At 36.5% G+C, this 25,052-nt stretch overlaps 1 protein-coding gene across 1 annotated transcript; it reads right to left on the bottom strand.

Moving 5' to 3' along the window:
• Positions 1–487: 487 nt before the first annotated feature.
• Positions 488–24,162, bottom strand: LOC140334176 (interleukin-6 receptor subunit beta-like). Its single transcript, XM_072416338.1, has 15 exons — positions 24,099–24,162; positions 19,817–19,855; positions 19,360–19,492; positions 17,579–17,739; positions 16,268–16,386; positions 14,887–15,016; positions 14,052–14,131; positions 12,769–12,976; positions 11,977–12,138; positions 9,278–9,397; positions 8,132–8,284; positions 6,146–6,292; positions 4,128–4,224; positions 3,054–3,135; positions 488–1,823 (listed from the first exon to the last, which is right to left on the bottom strand). The coding sequence occupies exons 1-15, from the start codon at positions 24,154–24,156 to the stop codon at positions 1,581–1,583; spliced, it is 1,932 nt and encodes a 643-aa protein (XP_072272439.1). The 5' UTR covers positions 24,157–24,162; the 3' UTR covers positions 488–1,580.
• Between the last annotated feature and the right edge of the window lie 890 nt (positions 24,163–25,052).

Genomic DNA, 25,052 nt, shown 5'->3' with positions numbered 1-25,052 from the left:
GATCTTGATATCAGTTAAAATAACTTCCTTGATCTAAAGGGAATCAAAGTGTACGTTCTGCCAATTATAAATGCATGATCAGTGCCAATGTAGTAATGTGAGAAAAACAGAGGGGAGATTTTTAGGCTGTCATTCAGTGTGCAGAGTTTCCTGTCTTGGTTACATTTGAGTTTTTAGGCATTACAGGAGTCTGAAAAAGAAACTTTAATATAACTATAAATTTTATTAAAACTGTTATAAAATAGCACCATGTACAAGAATAAACCAATATTTTAATAATGTAGTTTTACTTTTATCATTATATGAAATTGATTCTCCTTTTAAGGGTGCCAAGATAGGTAAGTTTTTTTTGCTTTTCAACAACATGGCCTTATCTCAAATGGAACATGCATGATGTATTTAAACTGTAAGTTGTCTTGGGTACAGTAAGCCCTGAGGGACCAGTTGAAGTCCAAGTTTCGCAAATTTTTGTCTACTAAAAGGGGACCCTGTGCCATTAAACAAATGCCTCATCCTTTATTAATATATATCAACATATTCGAAGATGTACGATACAATGTTCAAATACAATGATGTGGGATTTTCAAGGCATTGTTCGTTCAATATATAGGTTAAGATTAAAATATTCAGATTTTATTTGAAACTTGTAAAAAAACAAACATGATATTTCAACAAAGGTGACTTACATATATACCCTCCAAACAGGGTCTGTCTGTGACCAATGATGCAATCATCAGAAATTCCCAAACATGAGGTGAGTGCCTTGAGTTCCTTTAGGGATGTTTGGTAACAATCTACCAATTCCAAAAACAATGAGAATGATGCAGTTCTTGCGGTGTTTAGAAATGTATAGATTGTATCATGGTTATGACGATGATATTTTTAATAAACTGGATTTATATAGTGCCAACCTATTACGCAGCGCTGTACATTGAAAATGACAGGCAGATTTAGACTGGGAAACAGGTGGAAGAGAAAACCTTCCCCTAAAGAGTTTACAATCAAGGGGTCGGAGAAGTATCACACAATGGAAGGGGAGATATGTAATGGTGGCTAAGTAGTGAGGGTATTAGGAGACATAAGAAGACAGGTAGGCAAGTTTGAAAAAAGTTGGGTTTTGAGTGCTTTTTTAAATGGGCAGAAAGTAGGAGCAAACTGAACAGGAGGAGTAACACTGGAAAAGAGAGTTAGGGCAGCTCTAGAAAAGTCTTTGAGCCTTGCGTGTGATGAGGTTATGAGTGAGGAAGTCATTAGTAGGTTATTGGAGGAGCGAAGAGAGAGGCTAGGGGAGTATTTTTCTACCAGGTCACAAAGGTAAATGGGACAAGAACATGCTGCGTTATAAGTCGGGGCTAGATAAATACTGGCTAATAATGGTTAAGTGTTTAAAAACAGACCACCACATGGAGACAATACATCTATGTATGTCTCCTATGTTGAAAAAGTATGAATTTATACACGTTTGTAATAAAAACTGCAGATATTTAAACTAAATTTTTTTTTTGTCCAATATATTTGTGAATATATTAGAAATTTTGACATTTGTAATAAGGTGAACCTGCCACACTTTATACTGCTGGCTATGTTTCCTCTTTGGCAAGCTGAAGAACAGTTTCTAGCACAGACATGGTTTCATCTTGTGTGAGTGGAGCTTGGGCAGACGGACACCATTGATTCTGATAATCGCTGTACATATTGGATTCAATTTCTTTGACACACAAATCCTTTGGCGTAGACAAGACAAGAACTTTTTCAATCACCTCCAAGTCCATACTTCCACAGCTCATGTCCTCTTGCGTCTGAAGCAACTGGAACGATTTGCTCTGGAAAAACACATATTTGGATATGGTTAGTTTTTCTTTGCGGATTTATTTTACCAAAATGGTAAGTGTACATTTTAAACTAGAGGGTAAAATGACTTGTAAATGGGTAGCAGTATTAATGATCATGTGTGCTCCCAATGCTACTGGAAAGGGAACAGTGGGGACCTTTTACCTTCTGATACTTCCTTTTGGCTTTGTGCCCTTAAAGAGGATCCCAATAAATAAATTACTTTTATGATTGTTTTGTGCTTGATATCCTGTAAGCCAGATGAAACATTTGCTCTTTCAGTCCCCTTTCAAGTAAAAATTAGCTTGCACTATATTAGTTAGACTTGGGAGCTGACCTCACAGGAAGCTTCCAGACACAAATAGGTCAATATTTTTAGGGTCACTTCTTGTTATTTTGCTGCCTTATGTTGGCATCCCCATTGCAGCTTTATTTAGTCCAACTGGTGATCTGGTCATGTTAAGAGTGCTCTGATCAGAGAACACCTGGAAACTGACAATTTTTTTTCTGTACATGGGCACTTGATTGGACTGGAATCCTGGTAAAATCTTTCTTGACTTTTAGACCTCTGGTATTTTTTTTCTGGAAGCAGTAGAGTGGTCTCCCAAGCTGTGTTGGACCTGGAGGTTGTTGAAAGAGGTCCTATGACCCCTTCATGGGCTGAGGGTGGTAGCTTGGTGTTTTTTTTTGGGAGGGGGTTAATGAAGCCCATAATGTTAAGCTTCCTGAGGATCTGTTGAGCTTATCACATTAGCTGTTTCCCAGGATCTGCCAGCCATCACTGGACTAAGCTTTTAACTTTTAAGTTATTCTTTACAGTCTGACAAAGACTCTGCAATTGTCAGCTTTTCCGAAAGGTTGGCAGTTAGTGGATCCCTAAGCAGATTCGGCATATGGAACAGTGACAGGCTTAAGTTTTGCTTGGTTGTTCTATTCTTGGTTTTCTCTGCCCCAGGTTTCCTTTACTGATCTCTTCTGAAACTTTGTAGGCCTGGCCTGTCTTGTGATCCTTATTTAGCTCCTACCTAGGAGGATAGACTTTGCCAGTATCCCCTGTTGTTCCTAGTCGTGGCTGTACAGTTCCAATTGCTACCTAAATATTAGTAAGTGTTCTTTGTAGCTATTGCTCTAAATATAATCCCTACTTATTTGTAATGAAAGTATATATATATATATATATATATATATATATATATATTTTTTTTTTTATTGGTTTGACATACCTTTGTCGCAGGCTCTTCATTGATGCTGCTTAGGTGACTGAGATGTGGGGTGGGGATTTTTGGAAAATACCAGTTCTTTGTTCTGTGAAGAACAACACCGTATATATATATATTTTTTTTTAAATATATTGTAAATAATACAGTTTATTTTGTCTTCAGGATATAATATATTTATCAGTGGTTTGCAAACCTTCTTCCTTTGACACCTGTAACTCAACACAAAAATTGTGCAAATGTTAGGGACTAACAGCAGTGGATGTCAGCTAGGATACAATCTCTCTAGTTTCACATGTTCCATAGTCTGTAAGAGCTAAACATAGCAGTAGCTTGTTCAGTGGTAATAGATTTCTTTTACATACATACTGTATAAAGAAAACTGTGCAGATGACGGGGGTTATTACTTTACAGATATATTACTTTACATATGTAGCGCTAATCAAAAGAAGACAATAAGACTGACACAAACAATAAAACAGGACTGAGCTCATTGCCAGTGTACTCCCTACTATACATGCATATCTGCCAACTAAAAATGCAGATTTACCAGTTTGCAAGTGCAGATTAAAAACCAAAACTGAGGGCTGCATGCTACTTAAATTTTAGAGAGTTCTGTAATTTCTTAGCAGTCTTAATACCTCCCTCCCTTAATACCTCCCCAGTTACACTGAATATAGGTGACCAGATAAAGTTAAAACAAACTGTTTTTAAATATTGTGATCTAGGTCTGCTTACAATAGTATTGAAGATGGTTAGGCTAGATAAGGCAGAACTGAACTTCAAAATGTACAGACTATAAATTTTTACCTAATTTTGCTTCCCCTTACAGACACTTCAGAATTTTTTGGGTACTTTTTGCAAGAGAACTTTAGGAGAAATTTTCTGCAGGCGATTCTGGGAGGAAGAGTCAGAAGTTCCTAATATAAAGCAGACAGTATGCTGCATTTTCCCTCTAATAAAATATTGTAGCATTAGCTATTGATAAATGATAAAAAGGGGGCAGAGAATATACAAAAAGGACGTCTTCATGCAGGTAGCATAGGGCAGTATGATCTACACATATGTATCTACACATACCTGTTTAGTATGTAGGCACAGACGCTGACAACAGTCACTGCTATAATTACCAGTCCAACACATGTAGATATTATGATGATCTGAAATTCACCTTCAGCTGTGTGAAGAGACAGAACATTTTTTTTAACCCTTATTAGTAAGGTTTAAATACTCAATGTGAAAGTAACCAACCTTTCTATGTTAAGCTGATAAAACGGCTACTGGGAAACCCTGAAACATTTCTTTTTATTTTTTTATGAATATTTTCAAAAATGGGTATACAAATATTTTCCATAATATACAAAAGGCAATAAATCAAAACATTTGTACAACATACAAAAATGGGGGGGCAAAAATTTATGGTGAATCGAAAGACGCCCTATATAGACCGATAGATGCAGAACATTAAAGTGGGAATTAGCCTAGTAACAACTTTAACAGATATATTAAAGAAGCCATGGGCCAGAAACACCATTTCCATTAGCAAAGTTGAAAGATACAATATAGTACCCTGGCAGGTAAACCTAGGCAATCGGGATGAGCAAATTTAGACCAAAAACAACATTGACAAGACAAAGGGGAGTTGGGGATTTCAGCTTGGGGGATAGTTTGTCATCCCAAAGTTTTGTGGGACCGAAAGTGTGGCATTAGTCCGCAAACATTTTCCAATGAGTTTGTCCACCATTATAAATTATATGGTTAGCAATGACCAGTTGAAGTTTGGTGGCAGTGTGTTATGCAAGGCTTCCAGACCCTTTCAAATTTAACCATTAAATCATTTAAGACATTTTTTTAATAGTGGGGTACCATGGCATTTTACGTTTCACCTGTGTAACTGGGGAAGGGCAGAGCTCCAAGCTTTAGCCAGAACTTGTTTTGCTGCCATACAGATGAATTGAAGTAGAGGGAAACCATGAAACATTTATTTAATGAAACTGAAAAAAGCTCTTTTTAGCCTGTCAGTAATAGCTTGGCATTCTCTTTTCCTTCAACCCAAAAACAAAACTGGTATATCAAATTGGAATACTCACCTGTACCTGGGTCCAGGACTCAACCTCCTCAACCCTTCCTTCTTCTATCTAAGATGGTATTTCTTACTTGCTATATGAAGCTTCTTTCTAATAAGCCATACCTCTATCTGTCTCTGGTATTGTGGTTTTAAAGCGGAGCTCTTCAACAACATGCAAATGGCATAGATACAAAACTGTTATTCCATTTTCCTTGTTATTACAACAACATTTCTTCTGACTGGCCAAGCAAGGCCAATGTTAAGGTAAAATTAGTGGTATATGGTTTAGCATCATAATTTGGAGTTGGTAACTTCTAGTCTAGAAGTGTGGGAAACAATGGGGGTATATGCACATGCAGTCGGTCTGGTCTGTCTGAGTATTTGTTGGGTTAGTACAGTTTGAATCTAATATCACTAATGTCTCACCAATAATAATGTTATACTGATATACGTACACCTTTCATGTGGTCATTCTAAAGCAATGCAATTCATCCTTTAGCTGGCATCCTTATAAAGTAAAATGCTGGTTAAAGGATGATCATTGGTCAGTACTGGTAAGCACGGGCTATGGTCCCAGCTGCACACCTAATCTGAAGTCCCAACCCGAACTTTCTGAATGCAACATGTTTTTTATCATCTTCTAAGCCAATAAATTGGACAGACTCCTTGGTTTACTGCAACTCACTTCCTCTTGTAAGAATCGTTTGTTATATCTTATTCTGTTATTGCATTATTACTTGTTGCATGTTTTACTTACAAGTCTCTGTGTTATCTCTCTTTGTACACTTCCATAATGTGGTTTACATTGTCATAGTTTTTTTGTTTTACTAACACAATGACTTCTAAGCTTGACAACCAAGGAACAGTAATACCAATAAATAAAGAATAATTACCATGCTTGATGAACCTTTTATCACATATAAAAATGTATACACATTTTTTCTCCTTGTCTTCTGACCCAATTGTTATTCTAAAAGTTTACATTTCAATATACAGTTAATTCTTCAGTAGAATAAATGGTTTCTAATACCGTAATAGTGGGTGGTAAAAATAAGGGGGGCACTGGGTGGTCCTGCTCCTTTAATTGTCACTCCTGAGATTCTCACTTGATATTCATGACTGCTGGCCAGTTCCTTTATTTGATAAATTCTCTTACTTGAGACATTCACATTTATTTCTAGAACAAAGAAAACCATATTTTTACTTCCAAACATTTTGACACATTTTCTTTCTTTGATGTGTACAGTACCTTGTTAAACATAGATTGACCTTTCAGCACTTAAAAGGATGTATTCAACAACTCCAAAGTGTGACTTTGTTCATAGGCATTTTCCTATTTTTAACTGAATGTGAATTCTTATGAATCACAATTGGGGTTTATCTCTTCTAGGGCCTATGGTAACATGCGATGACTATTATTATTATTATTTATTATTATTAATAAACAGGATTTATATAGCGCCAACATAATACACAGCGCTGTACAATAAATAGGTACTATTACCGTTGATCCCAGGGTTTTTTTTTACTTCTACGTTTTCTACATATGTTGAAAATGCACAAAAATTACAACTGTACCTGTTAAAGTCTGAGAACCTAGAGTGGAACTTAAGTCCAGGTGGCTGTTGCAGAAACAGACAGGCGATGTCCCTTCTGCAATAACCACCCTTACCTGCCTGATAGCTGTCCTGTGTCAGCTCAGCAGTGATTGCCATGAAATCCCGGCTTCACTTGTACGTTCTGGGAATTAATCGACTCCTTACGTCATCCTGGCATGGCCAATCAAGATGACTAAAGATGATAAAGAGGAGGAAGAAAAAAAGGGAGATGATGGCACCCTGTGATGGACATGTGGAGATAGGCGAGTAGCACAGGTTGGGTTTGTTTCAACGCTGTAGGCATCAAAATTTTACAAGAAACTGTTAGAAGTAGTATCTTTCTAGCAGCTATTAAAACTAAAACATTATTTTTTTGGAGTGCCCAAAAGCTTTGAAGGACAAATGGCTTGTTTGTACAGGAGCAGGCCTATTTCAATATGGAATTTCAGAGATTTACTGCTAGAAAACATGTCCATACTGAATTGAAATTGCTTGGGTTAGAGCTCCAGCACATGATTTATTAAAGCTCTCCAAGGCTGGAGTGGATACACTTATCCGTAAACCTTGGTGATCTAGCTAGCCCATGTTTGCTGGATCACCCAAGTTCACTGATAAAAGTGTCCGGAGTAAAAAAAACACCGCTGTGGTGGGAATCATCTAAGTATTGTGGTACATTTATACTCACGTAGTGCCTTCTAAGCTAGTCTGTCAGTTCCCAGAATTTAAGAATAGTTCAGTTTCCTGACATTTGTCACCCTTTCCATATCCTCTGTAAAGGTGCGTACACACTTCCAATTTTTATCGTTCCAATCGAACGACGAACGATCGATTGGGCAAAAAATCGTTCGTAAAAAAGTAACCAACGACGCCGACGAACGAGGAAAGTCGCTGGAAACGAACGACCGGACCGGCGGATCAGATCGGATTGGACGACGATCGTTGAACATCGTTCGTGTGTACGGTCGTTCGTTGATCGTCCATGGTCAGAGCATGCGTGATGAACGAACGTCCGTTCACTTTCATGTCGTGCACATAGTTCCTCTATCGCTTAAACGATCGTATCTAGTGTGTGTACAATATCTACGAACGATCGTGTCGTTATCTCTATGCGCAGGATCGGTGCTATACGATCGTTCGTGTATATCGTGCAGGAACGTTCGTCGTTCGTTTTCCGACGATAATAATTGGAAGTGTGTACGTAGCTTAAGTCCATGCAATTTTCTGTATTTGGTTAATCTATTTCAACTGATAGGACATCGCCCTTGTCGGGTTGTATGTATAATCTTTAGTAATCTGATCATCCAGGGTTGTGTGCTTGTATCCTTTTTTTTTTATATTGTGTCCAAACATGAAGATGCTTAAAAAAAAAAATACTACATATTGTATTGTTTTTGGTGGAAATGTGATGCCATTCATACCTTGAGTGATGTTATTCACTATGTCTGTGTAGAATATTGTATAGAACAGTAAAAATCCCAAGCAGTCCTCTTCTGGAATTTCATCCCATTCAATCACAGCAGAGGTTTTGGTGACATTTTTTATGGTCACATTCGGTGGGCTGGTCCTGGGAGCTTCAAATAATGACACTGTTAGCTTTGATATACAAATAACAAGTAATTTTAGTTTTTAATTAGTTTGCATTTCTAAGCAGTCTTTGGGAAGGGTTGGGTGTTCAATTATTTTCTGCTTTGACCCTTCTGTTTGTACTGGTGACGGTTATCACTGAGACAAAAGGAAATTACAACATTTTAAATTTCTTCTCAGAACAAAAGTTGGGTCACCTGCTCCGAGGACAACTCTATTAGAAGTAAATTACCTTTGAGAGATTTCCAATTCCTATCCTGTGTCATCGGGGCAAGGCAAGGCCATATATACTTTAATTGATTCTGTATTTATGCTATACACTATTGATGTATTGATGTTCATTTCACATAAGGGGTATGAAAAATGATTTGCATGGCTCTACCCACTCCCAATATGCGGTTTAAATCCTTTTTTTAGGGGTGTGTTGGCAGACATGACACTGTCTTTTGCAGAGTTTTGGATGAAGAGTCATTTCATTGGTTAGCCCTAACAAATAATATAAATTATAATTTAAATGTAAATATGAATATGAACAATTAGTATCAAGACAACTGTTTATACTAATATAATTCTGTATTGATATACAAAGAAGAGTGTCACAAATGTGTGGCCTTGGTTTTAGGATGCACACCCAATACCTGGCTAGACTTATCAATGCCAGGAATATGGATTGCTTTATTCTGTCTGTATATGTGACTGGAGACAGCTGAAAAACTAAATTATCTGGCTTATTTGGTTTAACATGAGCTGCCCAGTTGTAAATATTATTATTAAACTGTATTCATATAGCACCAACATATTATGCAGCACTGTACAATAAATAGGGGTTGCACATGACAGACTGATAGAGACAGTGACACATGAGAAGGAGAGGACCCTGCCCAGAAGAGCTTACAATCTAAGAGGTGGGGGAAGTAGCATGTTCCACAATATTATAATGTCAGGGCCACATATTAGTAAAAGCACATAATACTACATACCTCCCTCCTCCACATAGATGTAGGTAATTCCAAATGCGGTCTCATTTCTGGAATCCATACACATGTTAGAATCATGCAAATGTATAGTTATTGTGTAACGTTTCCATTTTTCAAAAGGCCCTGGGAGAAAACAAAACATCAGACTTGTAGCATCTTTTAAGAGCAACACTTTCTCTGTTATGTATTGACTTTATCTCCCAATCAGCAGATGGTGCAGTTTATTATTAGCTAGATGCTCTCTTATATACACTTTAGATTGTGAGATTAGAATGTGTTTTCTTGGTATTGAATGAATCTATCTGAAAGTGGCCTCTACTGCTCACAGCTACGGTTTCACTACACAATATTGAGAAGCATCTGTCATGCAAATGTTGAGACCCCCTAATGCATTCTTTTTTTCATTGTATCTCTTACCAATTCTCACATAAAATTAATGTTACAGGAAATAACTGAATAATTATTTCATCTGAAATCATCAGGGCAGCACAAGCTACCTTCCTGCTGCCTTCTTCAGGTAATAAAGATGAAGTAAATCTTTTTTCCTCTTGAAAAGCTAGTATTCTGATGTAGCTACAAAAAAACATCAACAAAAAAAAAAATCATGGGGGTTAAGTCAGGGGAGTAACGTGGGTGAGGAATAACAGTGGAATTTGTGGGTGTCAAAAACTGATGAACAACAAGTAAGGAATGTTCTGGTGCGTTGTCATAATGCAGCATCCAAAAATTTCTTTGCCACATCCTGGGACATTTCCTTCATACCTTTTCTCTAGGGCACCGCAGAACAGAGCCCTTTTATTATTATTATACAGTATTTATATAGCGCCATCATATTACGCAGCGCTGTACAGAGTCCATAGTTGTGTCACTAACCGTCCCTCAAAGGAGCTCACAATCCCATGTCCCTACTATAGTCATTAATGTAGTCTAGGTCAATTTAGGGGGAAGCTAATGAACCTAACTGCATGTTTTTGGAATGTGGGAGGAAACCGGAGTACCTGGAGGAGAACGGAGGACACGGGGAGAACCTGCAAACTCCATGCAGATAGTGTCCTGGCTGGGATTCGAACCGAGGACCTAGCGCTGCAAAGGCCAGAGTGCTAACCCCTGAGCCACCGTGTGCCCTTGTGGAGCAATTCCATGTGAAAAAAACCCTTGATGTCAAAAGGAAAAACAAATCAACATCATTTTCATGCTTTTGAATTTTTAAACTTGCTGAGCTTTTTTGGGTCTTAGTGAGTTAGTTGACTTCCACTGAGATGATTGCGGTTTGGTTTCAGGGTCATAACCATAAACCCAGGTTTCATCTCATATTCATTCATAATCTTCATATTGTTTTTTGAGCCCTTTGCAAATCTGCACTCGATGTTCCTTTTTCTTAATGATCTGGATACAAGGCACAAACTTTGTCAGTGATCCTCGTGAATTTTTCTCTGTCATCCCATTCGAAGAGGATGATCGCTGATCATCATCCACAAATGTTCTTAAATTTCTTGTACCATTCGTAAGTTTAAGTGTGGCCCATAGCATCATCCCCCAAATGGTTGCATTACCCCGGTGGGTTTCTGTGGCCGTCTTGCCCAGTTTAAAACAACATTTTACTCAGATTTGTTGCTCCTGGTAGTCTGACAATAGCAGCCAGGTACTGATAATCAAAAACACCCTATTGCATGATCATCAGCAACTTTGTCCAACCCTACAAAAGGAAAAATTTGGTAGTTTGCTGGTCTGGAGCATTCAGATGTAAATTAACACAATGCCAAGGAAGAGAAACATCAGCAATTATCTTAGAGACTTAATTATCACCACTTACTAATCTAGGAATGATTATAAGGCCATTGCCAAACAATTTTAAGTCTATCTTAAAAATGAAAAACCGTTACTAATCTATACAGGAGTTGTTATCCTAGCAAATTCACCCCAAGGTTATACTATGCACTACTCCGGAGGTCCATCTCATACTCCACAGGCCTCTGTTAGCATGTTAAATGCTAAAGTTCATGACCGTACAGCTTGATTCGCCTCTTACCAGATGAAAGCCTCTTATCTCTAAAAAGAACATGGCAGCATGGCTAAGGTTCGTAAAGTTGAATTTTATCAAACTACAAAACCACTGAATGAGACCAAAGGGGGAGGGGTGATGATCTGGCCTGGTTTTGTAGCCATTGAGTTGACCGTGAAATCTTCTGTATCCCTCTATCCGAAATTGGGGCATTTAACAGGACAACAATCCCAAACACACCAGCACTTTTACAGCAGAATGGCTGAAAGGAAAAAAGGTGTTCCAATAGCCCAGGTAAAGTCCAAACTTCAGCTCAATCGAAATGCTGTGCCAGGATCCTCTGGAGTTTAGAACTCTTTAGGGGTTCTGTGCCTAAATCAACTAAAGCTATGTTGAAATGAGGAGTGGGTCAAAATTCCTCCATAGCAATGTGAGAGACTGATAAAACCAAACAGGAAGTGGCTACTTCAAGTTATTGCTTAGTTTTTCACACATGGCTATACTCAAGTTGCACCATTCAAGGACCTGATGAATGACATTGTTATTCGGGTTCTTGTTCTGTTCACATATAGTTATACATAAATTTGCATTACTGGAATCCACATTTATAGAGATGTTACCTTTACAGCACCAGTCTCTAATTTTTGTGATTACTTTTATATGTATCAATTATTTGTAGGAATTATTTACAAATTTTTACCTGAAATTGAATAGTTCTGAATTGGATCCATGAGTACATCATCCTTCATGTGTGTGTAGTTAGTGCCCCAATTGATCACACAGAAATCATCAATGAAGAATGGACTCCAGGTGAGAAAAATAATATCATGTTCATATATAGCAAATATCTTTCCAGGTAATTCTGTAAAGAAATGACAATGGTAGAAAATGTTCTTTATAATAGTTTCAGCCGTGGCAGACTAATAACCGCCCAGGACAGCCGCTGTGATTTCCTTATCCTATTCGGCTTGCTCCTACTTTCTGCTACTTTAAAAGAGCTCAGAACCCATCTTTTCAAACTTGTCCACCCATCTTCTTCTGTCTCCTAAAACCCCCACTACTTACCCACCACTACATATCTCCCCTTCTATTGTGTGTTACTTCCCCCACCTCCTAGATTGTAAGCTCTTCGGGGCAGGGTCCTCTCCTCTTCCTGTCTATCATTTGCAACCTCTATTTAATGTAAAGCGCTGCATAATATGTTGGCGCTATATAAATACTGTTTATTAATAATAATAATAATAATAATAATAACATAGAAGAAGACGCAGCAGTGTGTCTCCCACTTGTCCTCCCCACTCCCGTCATCATAGAACCGAACAGCCCTATGTGTACAATATTTGTTCATTCTGCTGTCACTGGAAACAATATATAATGTTTATTTCCACTAACATAAATTGGAAATGTATTCATATCTTTATTTTAAATTTCTTTGTACAATATGTAGACATGAATATATTTGTTAAAATAATTTCAATATCACGGACATTACCAGGGGCAGAGATAGGACGGACCAGAGTACTGGCTACAAAGGAGTTCCCAGCTTCATTGTTAGCAGTTACAGATACATTGAAGAAAGCGATGGACAGATTGACATGGCGAGTTGTAGTCTTGATTTTGAAGTTAATATTACTTTGACAGCTGTCTGGAAGCCTCTGAATTACGACGTTGTATACATCTACATGTGCATGCATCGCATACTGCAAGGATTAACAAGAAAATTACCAAGAAGTAACCAAGTAACCGAGCTGCTAAATTACACAAAAATATGGTCTCAAATATGTTTATTGTATAAGATCCTAATGTGAGAAATATTTATGACTTTAATGACTTTGTCATCTGCAGACTTACATTATAATACCATTTTAAGATAAGAAATCCATCTAGCGGTCTATTTATAATTGTTTCAATTTGCTTGTTTTTATTCGTTTACCTTAAATCCCCATTCCCTTCTTCAATACACACTAAAATCAAAGCTCAGTAAAATCAGTTGTTTTAGTAAATGCTATACCATCTCATTGTGTCAAATAAAAAAGTGGTCCTCGGCGGAATGGATGTGTGAGAAATTTATAAATACATTCCCTAATGTTTTAGTAGATATTTACATAAAGCCACCTATATGCCAGTGTGAACTTCATATGGACCCAACTCAATCACCCTAAACACCTCTGATCAAAATATTAAAAAAAAAACCTCTAAAAAAAGTTTTACAATTAAAAGTTACCTAGCACTCTTGCCTTTGCAGCTTTAGGCCTCAGGTTTGAATCTCGACCAGGGCAAAAATTGCAGATAGGTCAAATGGCTTATTAGATAGGATATTAGATTGTGAGCCCCTTTGAAGGACAGTTAGTGGCATGAATAAAGCTTTTGTAATGCACTGTGTAATATGTCGACGCTATAAAAAATACTGTGTAATAAAAATGGGGTTAATTTACTAAAAGAATGGAAAAATTTTCAATTCTTTAGTTAATTAAGTTGAACAAAAAGTAAAAAGCAAAATCATGTTGAAGAAAAATAAATTTGCTTGCACATGACTGAAGCCCATGGAGCACCCTGCCATTCACTTCAAACAAACTTAACCTACATATTTGTAGCACATGCATGGAAATACATTGAGCCTAGTTTACTAGTAGAAGGTTTCAAGTTCAAAGTACATTTTCACTTGATATTTCACAATTACTTTTAATTCATGAGTATTCAAAATTTCTTTTTTGATTTTTTTCTATGGCCAGCTTCAGATTTTTATTGAATATTCACTGCAGTGTAAAATATTACCTTCCATTCAATAGAAATACTTTGTTTGCCAGGAGATAATTTCTTTGTAGTAACAGTAACATCGGGGGCTCCAGTCAGTTCTAAAACAAAGTAAATAAAATATAAATGCATTGGGTTATATCAGTGCTCAAGATATCTTTTATTCTTGCCTGCAATTAAATGAACATCTGTAATCTGGCTTGCTCCTTTAAAAGAGCTCTTAAAACCCATCTTTTTAAACCTGCCAACCTGTCTTAAACCTCCACTACTTCCCTCCACTACATATCTCCCCTCCTATTGTGTGATACTTCCCCACCTCCTAGATTGTCAGCTCTTCTGAGCAGGGTCATCTCCTCCTGTGTCACCATCTGTATATCTGTCATTTGCAACCCCTATTTAATGTACAGCGCTGTGTAATATGTTGGCGCTATATAAATACTGTTTATTAATATTATAATAATAATAATAATAATAATAATAATAGGAATGACTAACTTGCTTAACCACTAGGGAAGAAAGAAACATGGGAACTGCCATCATTGGCTAAAAGTGAATTTTAAAGGCACTTGTAAGGAACAAAAACTTTTAAAAAATGTAAAAAAAATTAAATTTGATTAATGGTGAGAATAATTTATTTAGGATAATAGTAATTAGCTTAAAGTCAACAGGTAGTATGAGAAAAATACACTTTCCTACTTTGCTCATCCCTTCTGATCAATATGTCTTTGTTTAGATCATACCAGACAACAGCAAAAAGGAAGCAGAGACAAGATGGAGGTATTAGAAAGTGATGATCATTTGCAGACACAATACACATGAAATGGTCCTGGACCATCAAATCAATACACAGACTTACTGTGTGGAATAAGTTTCTCATGTGTCCATCTGCAGTGAAAACATGACTCGTTTAGACATCTTTGCTGAACAAAATATGACTTTGATGTTTCTGGCACTGCTATATTGATTGAGTGATCGGTTACATTAATCTGAAACAATGAAACAAGTGTTCACATTCTGCATTTACCTCCAGAGTTCACATCAGTAAACATGAATTTCATGGAGTGTTAAAACTAAATGTCATCAAATATGTGTACATGGGGAATAAAAGAAATCAGCACAGATACTAATGCTTGGTAGGGGTACAATGTTAAAAATGACAAACTACCCTCAGAATGCACCTGGCATTTTGTGCTGGAGATCTACTCTTACCTACAGATTCTATGGCTCTACCTGGCTCCAATGGGATTCTTGGACATTCCATTCTAAAATAAATGGCCATTAATATATACTCTCCCTCCATCCTCCTCCTTTTTTCTGGAAAGGCTTTCACCATTGTGTTAGACAGTTTCAATAGGCATTTATGATTGTGGCTACTGATGCAAAGACCTGGCCATCCATTGACTTTCCAATACATTTTCAAGATATAAGGATGGCATGAAGTCAGAGCTCTGAGAAAGCCAATCACGTGTCTTTAGATTTGACAATCCATAGATTTGGCTTTGTGCACTGCAGTTTGATGACTCAGAGGGTCATCCACATAATTTTGGCAATATATACATATAGTTTTCTCTTTGTTATTTTGCTTAGATAACCTTGATTTTATGGCAATTGTACTGTCAGGTCCCGGACTTTATTCCTTTAGGATTTAGTTAAGCAATTCAGAAACCTGTATATCTACCGGCTAATCAGTAAATGAGCAGCCTGACTGCATTCAGAAGGATGGGGGAAACATAATGAAAAAACAGCAGATCTATAACCTGGCTGCTAGGTATCCATGTAGATTTCAGATAATTTTATTAAATATATTAAGGTTTTTTTTTCATTAATATCCCTGCTAATGGAAAAACAAATAATGGAATACTATCCTCTGACACCGACTTTAAAAATTCAAAAAAGTTAATGGTTGGGCCTTCATTATAAAATCAGGAGCAGCCAGGCTACTTTAAGGGGAGAGGCACTCTATGGTATTTGGGGAAAAAAGTTAAAAGTCTTTCACTAGAAAGTGAACATGGATTCATAGAAAACACATTAATTCAAGAAGTAATATTGGAAAGTGCAACATTAACAATTATAAAAAGAACATACATAACTCACATCTAAAATATCAGATTACTACAAATGATTACTGATGGCAATAACCTTACAATTTACATACAGTTAGTGAACAAAAGTTATTTCATGAAAAGAAAACAAGCAAAGCATATTAAAAGATTTTCTTGACTTCATAATTAACTTACCATGTGCCAGTCATCTGTTGCTGTCTCTCTGTATCTAAGTTGTCCAATCCCATTGATTCCAAATTTTAGTAACTTGGCTGATTGAGCTGCATATTGGATAAGAGGTGCCTGGCAGTTTACTAGAATTGACATTTTAAAAAATGTGATGAACTCCAAACTTTCCAAATCAGTGAAAAGGTGAAACAGACATACTTTCAATCTTTTAAGTGACATATCCTGGCAATGTATAAATATAATCAGATCTGATATATCTATTATCTGCCCAGCCAAACACCTTTAGTCTGATCGCCCACAATCTGCCTAATATATCCATAAACCCCAAAATCGATTAATATATAAAACCTTTATGAATCACTACAGTTATATTAGTTTAGCAACATCAACAGATGTTCCAGCAAACACCTTCAAAATATTTATTCTATCGATCATATGAACTGTAACAAATTTTGCCAAAAAAAGTACCTAAAACACAATTTGCTCCAAATAATTAAAATGACTGCTTGGAAAAGTTCTATCAAGTTTGGTATCTATCATCTTTACCAAAAAAAAATATTATAGTAGTATCTGAAGACTAAGAACCCCTTTACAGCAATGTATGACATAGGACATGTAAAGCCTGTGCTGCTGCATAGGAGCTAAACAGAACAAAGTTATTAGGGAAACACAATGGAAGCCAGAAGCAGTTCATGTTTGCAGCTGTGATTGTCTCCTCTTTCAATGAATTTGCTGGTCCCATTTAAGAAGGAAAGACTAATTTTTATGCAACTTTCCAAGGAAGTTTCCATTAGGGCAGCCATGGCCTGGTGTTTCAGTTCTAGCTAATGTAAGTAATAAAAAATGGCTACATGGGCACTTGTGTTTAGGAAACAACTGCACATTTAGGATCTGCCCCGAGCAAACTCTAGGTAGACACCAGTTGGCTATCACTTGAAATGAAGAAGAATGAGGTATGGTTGGGGTGATGGGGTGCCTGCCTGTAAACAAAGGAAAACTTTCCCCTACAGAATCAGGGCATGTTTACACCACCTTGGGATAGTTAACATAGTTCCAATGCATAGAACTTCATGTTTTCTAGAGTATCAGTTCACACCAACATTCTGCAGTGCATATTAAGTAGGTAAAAAAGAAAGTAATAAAAAAGCAAAGTATGAGTGCAATGGCTGTTAAAACGCACATCAACACAGTCCAGTGCATTAAACTGCACAGCAACACTAGTTAAAACCGTAACACATCTGATCAGATGAGCACAATGTTGTGTGAATATACCCCAATGTGTGTGTTGGACCTGAACCCTATAAATGATATACTGACCCTCAGGTATAATAATAAAGTTATTTGTCTTCACACATTCATGGTTGGAAAATTGAAGAGACACCCAGATTGTGTTGATTTCATCAGATTGTAGATCATACTTTGAAATGGTTGTAGAGGTTTCTGTTGCATCAATCTCCATGCAGTAACTTGGGTTGTTCCTTGATGAGACAAATAAAATATTAGTTTATTTCTTCACATATGGGAATCATGATGAGGTCTGATGTCAGCGAGCTCATTGAAACTGCCTGTGAAGTTGGTAAACTAACATTTGGATCAGGCTCAAAAAGAATAAATAAATATGTGAAATCTGGTTTGAATAATTTTGGGTTTCATTTTTTTAATTGTATTTTTATTGAACAAATATAAAAAATGACATGCAAACATAGAAACAAAGCAATTGTGATCAGGTTTTCTGGATTGGGCACTGAGTTATTACCCTGGAACATGTGAACAGTAAGTATCCTGATCTTCCCATGTACAGTCAAATTTTTCTATGTTGTTCTAGCAAGGTACTTCACTAGGAGGACATCATGAATGTATTTATTTAGGTCATCCATGGAAGGAGGTAGAGTAGCTTTCCATTAGGTGGTGATCAGTGTGTGAGCTGCTACAAGGATATGAGAGATCAGCTTGTGGGTAGGTTTAGGCAGGGCAATTATTGGAAGGCCCAATAGATGGGTAAGAGAGTCTAAAGTTATCTAGTGATGTGTGACGTCTATGAGCAGTTGATTAACTTGTTTCCATTAGCCTTGGATAAGGGGGTAATACCAGAGATGCGTTCTGTGTGCCCCACAGCACCGGCAGGTAGGATTTGTACTAGAAAATATTCGGTGTAGAACTTGGGTTTCATTTTATTACATGTTTTAAAAGTAAATAATATACAATTTTATTCATTTAAAAGTATCCATATTTATACATGAGCCCAAACACAACTGGATTTATTTACGTCTTAAGCAAAAAAGCACACAGCATTCCGAAACGTCACGTATGGTTTATAGTTTAATATGTACAGTACAACCCCGGTTATCTGATAACTGGAAAATTCAGATAACCGGCACCCGACAGCTCCACTTGGAGAACACAAGAACACATATAGCATCCATAGAGAAAAGGGAAACCCTGATGACGGCTCAAGCCTCATTGGGGTTTCCCTTTTCCCACCCATTCAGCACTAGAGGTGAATGGGAACAAGTCTGCCCATTCAAAGCTAGTGCTGAATGGCTGAAAAACCTCAGTTTTAGAGTAACCTCAGTTAAGGAGAAACCACACTTATCCGGAATCTGCTATTCTCTGTGAATGCCGGATAACTGAGGTTCTACTGTACTAAATCTGAGACAGAAAACTATAGAAGCTTATTCAAATCTCTGCAATGGGTTGTGGTGTATTAACAAATTTGGGTACATCAAGTCTTTCTTTTATAAACAGCATTATAACGTAAAGTAAATCTAAATGGACCTCAAAAATTAAAGCAATTGTGTCACTACCCGAGCAAAAAAAGGTAGCAATACCTAACAAAAAATAATAAACAGTATACCCATATAAAATGTTATACTTATCTGTTGGCAGGAAGAGTTAGTTCCCTGCTGCATACTTTGGTTTTATTTTCCATTCCATGTATCACTACTATATCCTGACAGCAAAAGCTCTGGAAGAGAGCGAAGCCTGGAATCTTGGCCACTGGAGGTAAGTATTCTTTTACAAGCTGCTGCTAGTTGTAGAAACAGCATCATAGTAATCCCTGATGTTATTATAATAATCCCATCTAATGGTAGACTCACCCCCATACTAGTTGCTGCTTGTATTCACCGAAGGATAACGATGGATAAGGTAGCCATGAGCAATTCACCATGAGTAAATCTCCACTTATGCTGAAGACTGAATGACAAAAGATTCCGTCACGCCATTCTCTGTCTGCAACAAAGGATTTACAACTTTAGATACAGAGTCAATGATTTCTAAATGTATTCCATGGTTCCCTCATGGTTCATATTCTACTTTAACACATTACATGCAAACAGTTAAAACATAACAAAACTGGATGGTGAAAAATTGCAGCATATATGTTTTATGATTCTGGACACGATGTAAATACTGGTAATTATTCATTTATTTGGCAAAGATTGACAAGAAATTCTCTATTGTTTTAAATGAATAAATAATTTCCCAAAACAAATTAAAAAGCACAAATCCCCAGTAGGTTTATGTTATTCTAAATCAGCATTCAGCATTACTTACCTGGGGATTCATGACAGTTTGTGATGACAACGCAACTATCTGCGCAAAGAAACAAAGGTTAACATTATCATACAATTCTGCAGTATGGACAACAAGGATTATTGCAATGTGCAAAGCTAGAGCAATGAAAAAACAATAATAACTAAATGAAAATACCAATATTTCCATTGCAATCAGTAAGATCTATATAGGTCTGGATATTAGCATTAGCAATCTAGGGGTCAGGCTGCCTGTGTGCCTCGAAAAATTATGTCTAATGTTTCCTGGCACCACAAATGTGTCCCGTGACACCTCTGTTGGACTGACTGAGCACTAAATTCTACATTATTTGTGCACGGTTCCTCTATGAGCCATGGATTTATAGCAAAACAAAAATAAAAATAGTCACCACTGGTGTACAATATTGAAAATGGGTATTTTGGAGGCAGATATGTGGAGTCCTGGATTTGAATTCGACTTGGATGCTATCTACAAAGATCTGGTGTGTCTGCATGGTTTTCCCCAGGGTGTTTCAGTTTTCTTTCAAAATCGTACTTGTAGGTTAACTGGAATTCACCTGTTTATCCCCTAGCACCTTAGTGTAAGAGGGATTGGAAAATATGAGCTCCTACAGTTTGCAGGATGTGATAGATTGATACGGTTGAAAAAAATATATGAATTACTCACTACACAATTTATATTTGTTATTCAAAAATGTTAACGAAATTAAATGCCTGAAATGTAGTAATATAATTTATTATTTGTAATATATCAAATATATTTTCATATTAGTAATATAAAGCATAATAAAAATCATTACTCCAGCACATAACTTCATGAAATAATACAAGCAACAACTACAAAAAGAAATAATTAGCACCGCATGCTATTGACACTATTATGCATATGCCTAAGACCTAATTCATACTGGTGGTGAATTTGTGGTTTACCACTTCCTCTAGCCAGGGAACTGCCGCCTCTCGAGCAACTGGTGTAAACCTGCCCTATGGAGAGTTGTGGCAAAGGTGATTGCAGCCGATCCCCTTCTGGCCTCCATCAGCAAATAATAACTCTCCTAATAATATAGAATATTCTTATCATACTATACAGCTTTATAATATAGGAAAGAGTATTATATTTATATACAAGGTATAAAAGCAAAGGACACAGTCCTTCCATACCCCAGCTCCCGGCTAATTGTTGGGCAAAATGACCTGATAGCAATCCTGCAAAATTGTTATGGGTTCATTTATAAAGTCTAACGACCTGCTTTTAAATCAATCACTGCAATAAAGCACATAAAGCTAGAAGATTTTCACCTGTGAAATGTAAGATTCATTTCTTTATATATTGTATAGTTATACATTAATAAAGTTTATAATTATAGACAAAAAGCACATCAACTCTTGTCACATTCAACAACCTCTCATGACTTTTCTTGATGATTCTTTTTCTGTAATTTTACATGCCAGGTATTGTCGATTGATTTTTTTTTACAAATTAAAACTTTTCTGTTTCCTGTATCTCACACCCATTATACCACAATCTTATCTGTGGCTGAAACTAAGCATTTATTCCCAATACCTAACTCATAGATTTTCAGTACTTTTTAAACACCAAGCACATGTTGTGGGTTGCTGCATACCTAAAACAAAAGAAATATCACTTTTCCAGCCACATTCAAACAATACAAGAAAAAGTTACTTGGAAATTCCCAAGCTAGGATTGCCCAATTGATCATTTGTCCTGTGATTTCATTTAGACAGACACTGGTAGAATTTCAATGCGAATAAGAGCGTCAGAAAGGAAGCAAAGGTTGCATATGTAAAAGGAAAAACCAACTGCATGTACATAATCACAAACTTTACTAAAATATTCTTTTTTTTTATATAAACTTTTTTATTTATTTAGAAAGAGTAGGTCAGTATGAATATTCTTTTTTGAACATTACCACTTGATAAGGTTATATATGTTAAAATGCAAATGTTAGGAAAAAAATATCCCCCTGGGTGAATAATGGACACTGCAGGAATTTTAGGAAACTGACTTAAAAACTATTTTATACTTTTCCATGTTCTGAAGAAATATATCTGCTTGTTTTACAATGTTCTTATAAAATAATTCATAGAGGCAGTGGCAGCTTTATTATAGTCAACTGGTGCATTTTTCACAGTATTTGCATATCATTAGAGGAAATAAATGCTTAGAGAATTTCTAACCAAAAGCAACATTCTTTTAACAAGATATTTGTTAAAATTTTCCTACTCTATAAAATGTTCCTACCTGAGTACAAGGGATTTCTAAGATATGACTTGAGCCAATCACGTTGCAAGGTGGCCACATAGGATTTTACTTTTTAATGGTTTTTAGAAAATTGCAAAGGCTGCAGACCGAAATTGTCTTTTTAAATAACATTACAATGCCAAATTACTTTTGCAGCAATTGTATATGCTATGTATTAATTTTTCATGACACACATACTTTATTTAACTAACAAAGACAAATCAAAAATAGAAAAGCAGTGTGTGAAAAATTAAGCACACCCCAACCACTTATACCATACGAATTAAGTAGCACCTAGGTGCTGGTAATAAATGCCAATAAATTAATTATTAGCAAATGTGACCCCCTCTATAATAGCAAAAGTTTTGGTAGATTGTTGGTCTTGAACATTTAGGGGTGTGTTAACCCCATGCCAAAGAGGACATCAGCAATGATCTTAGAAAAGCAATTGTTGCTGCCATATTCATAAATTGAAAACATTCAAAACCCTTGCTAATCTTCCCAGAAAAAATGGACACCCCAAAATCATTAGCAATGATTTAGAGAAGCAATTGTTGCTCCCACTTGTAAACCTGGAAAAGGTTATATACCATAAACTTGAAGTCTATAATTCTACAAGTGCCGGTGGACATCCCAACAAATTCACAAGGTCAGATCATGGAAAGAGGAATTGCAAAAATCTTAAAAACAACATTTCAGGCCTTAGCATGTCAAACGTAATAGTTCTTGATAACACAATTAGAATACTGAACATGTATGGCTCATTTAGAAGGGTTGCAAGGAGAAATTATCTTTTCTCTATAAACAGAACACGGCAGCATAATTTCGGTTTGCAAAGTTGCATCTTAACAGAACAAAAGACTTCGGCAATAATGTCCCTTTAACAGATGAGACCAAAGTGAATTAGTTTGGTCCTAATGCACAGCACCATGTTTGACAAAAAACAACCACAGCATATCAACACAAACACCTCCATCTCTCAAACATGGTGGTGGAAGGGTGATGATTTGGGCTTGTTTTGTAGCTACAGGACTTTGCAGTCATTGAGTTGACCATGAACTTTCAAAGTATTCTAGAATCATAAGTGAGGCCATCCCTACTGAAATTGGGTCATGCAATCAGACAATGACCCCAAGCATGCCAGCAAATCTACAGCAGAAAAGCTGAAAAGAAAAAGAATCAAGGTGTTGCAATGGTCCAGTCACAGTCCAGAGCTCAACCTGATCAATATGATACGGTGACACCGTAGAAGAGCTGTGCATGAATAAATGTCTGCAAACTTCTATGAACTGAAGCAATATTGAAAGAAGAGTGGACCAAACTTCCTACACAGTAACATGATAGACTGATAAAGTCATACAGAATAAGATACAATTCTCCTTGTGATAAAGTTCCACTTTTACTCCCAAATTTATTCAGGGTGCAGTCATCTTAAATGATAGACACAGCAGTAAGGGAATTAAAAAAAAAAACATACTCTGGCCATGTTTTTTCCACCTTGGACCATTATAGTTGAAAGTCAAGTATAGCAAAATTACCATATATTATCAGACTTCCCAAAGACATCCTAGTGCTAGCCTAAGAAATACAAACACAGGCATTAAAGGCATTGCTTAGCAATATCTCATCTAATCTAGAGCTCTGCACAAATCCATTGCAGGAGTATTATTGCAGCTACAAAGAATTATGAAGCACAAACAGCTATATTCTACCCCAGCCCCCCAAAAAACCCTTAAGTTCCCTGTTCATAGGCTAGTGTGCTTTAGCAAAAAGCCGAGTAGTGCTGTAGCAGAGGTCAGTAAGGATTATGGCCAATGTAAAAGTCTTTCCAAAAGTATCTTAAAAAAATTGCAGTCCTTTGGAGGCTGGAAATCATAAATGGATGGTGGCAGGAGCAGGAGTTAGCAAAGAGTTGGTACATACTGGAAATCTTGCATACAATATTTCATAGGAAGGATTTTCAGTGGCTCCTCTCACCACAAACTGACTAAATCACAAAACAATATGATAACTGGCTTACCTGACTCACAACTTGACTGGTGACACAATGCCATTAATATCACAAAAATGCAGATCATGCTTTCCCTAAAAGTAAAAACGTGAAAAATAATCATAGAAAATGCTAAATTGTAAAAGAGAAACTATCAAAGCTACACAGCTTCAAAGATGTTTCCTATTCCAATGGAAGCAAGCAAGGTGACAAAATTTACCAATACTTGTGATCACTATTATTCCTAACTTTCCAAACAATTCTCTGCAGCTGATAAACTAAATAATCTATTCCATAGAGAAAGGAATAATGTTTTCACTGCATGTTCTTGTTCTTCATGGTAAATTATACATGGGTTAGCTTGAAGTTTTTTGTTTTACCATTTACAAAAGTTGCTTTGTCTGCATTTATACATTCACATTTTTTGTATGTTGTGTTACACCCCAGCTTTTATCACTCCATTAGTAACCATCAATGAAATACAAATAGGTGGTGACCAACACTAACTATAAATGTCAGTATTTCACAAAAACATCATTTTTATGTAGTATATCTTGAAAAATTTTGTGAGAAAATAATTGGAATTAATCAATAAAAATGTTCAAAGTCTTAGCTCAGAGCAGATCTTCTTACCTTAAGTAAAATTGCCCACAATCTTACCCGGGTGGCAAATGCTACTAATCTGTCAGCAGGCACATTTATTATAACAACAAAATGTTAATGACCCACAAAATATTTGCCTATGTGCCATAAAACATTGACAGAGACCAATGCATCATACTACAAGCCACTCCCAGGAACTTTTTTGTTAATAGACAATCATCTCCTTTTCTGAGTGTTGTGATTGCCATCACTATACCAAAGCAGTGTAAATAGTAGATCCTATCGTGTAAAGGAAGTTTGACAGCCAGTAGTTATATACAGCTGTGAGCCAGCTTCATTTGGCAACATGTATTTACAAGTTCATGAGACGCATATGATCGC

The sequence above is a fragment of the Pyxicephalus adspersus genome, chromosome 6 (genome assembly GCF_032062135.1).
Source record: "Pyxicephalus adspersus chromosome 6, UCB_Pads_2.0, whole genome shotgun sequence".
Taxonomy (NCBI): Eukaryota; Metazoa; Chordata; class Amphibia; order Anura; family Pyxicephalidae; genus Pyxicephalus; species Pyxicephalus adspersus.
The sequence above is the reverse complement of the archived record's forward strand: the minus strand, read 5'-3'. Positions and strand labels throughout refer to the sequence as shown.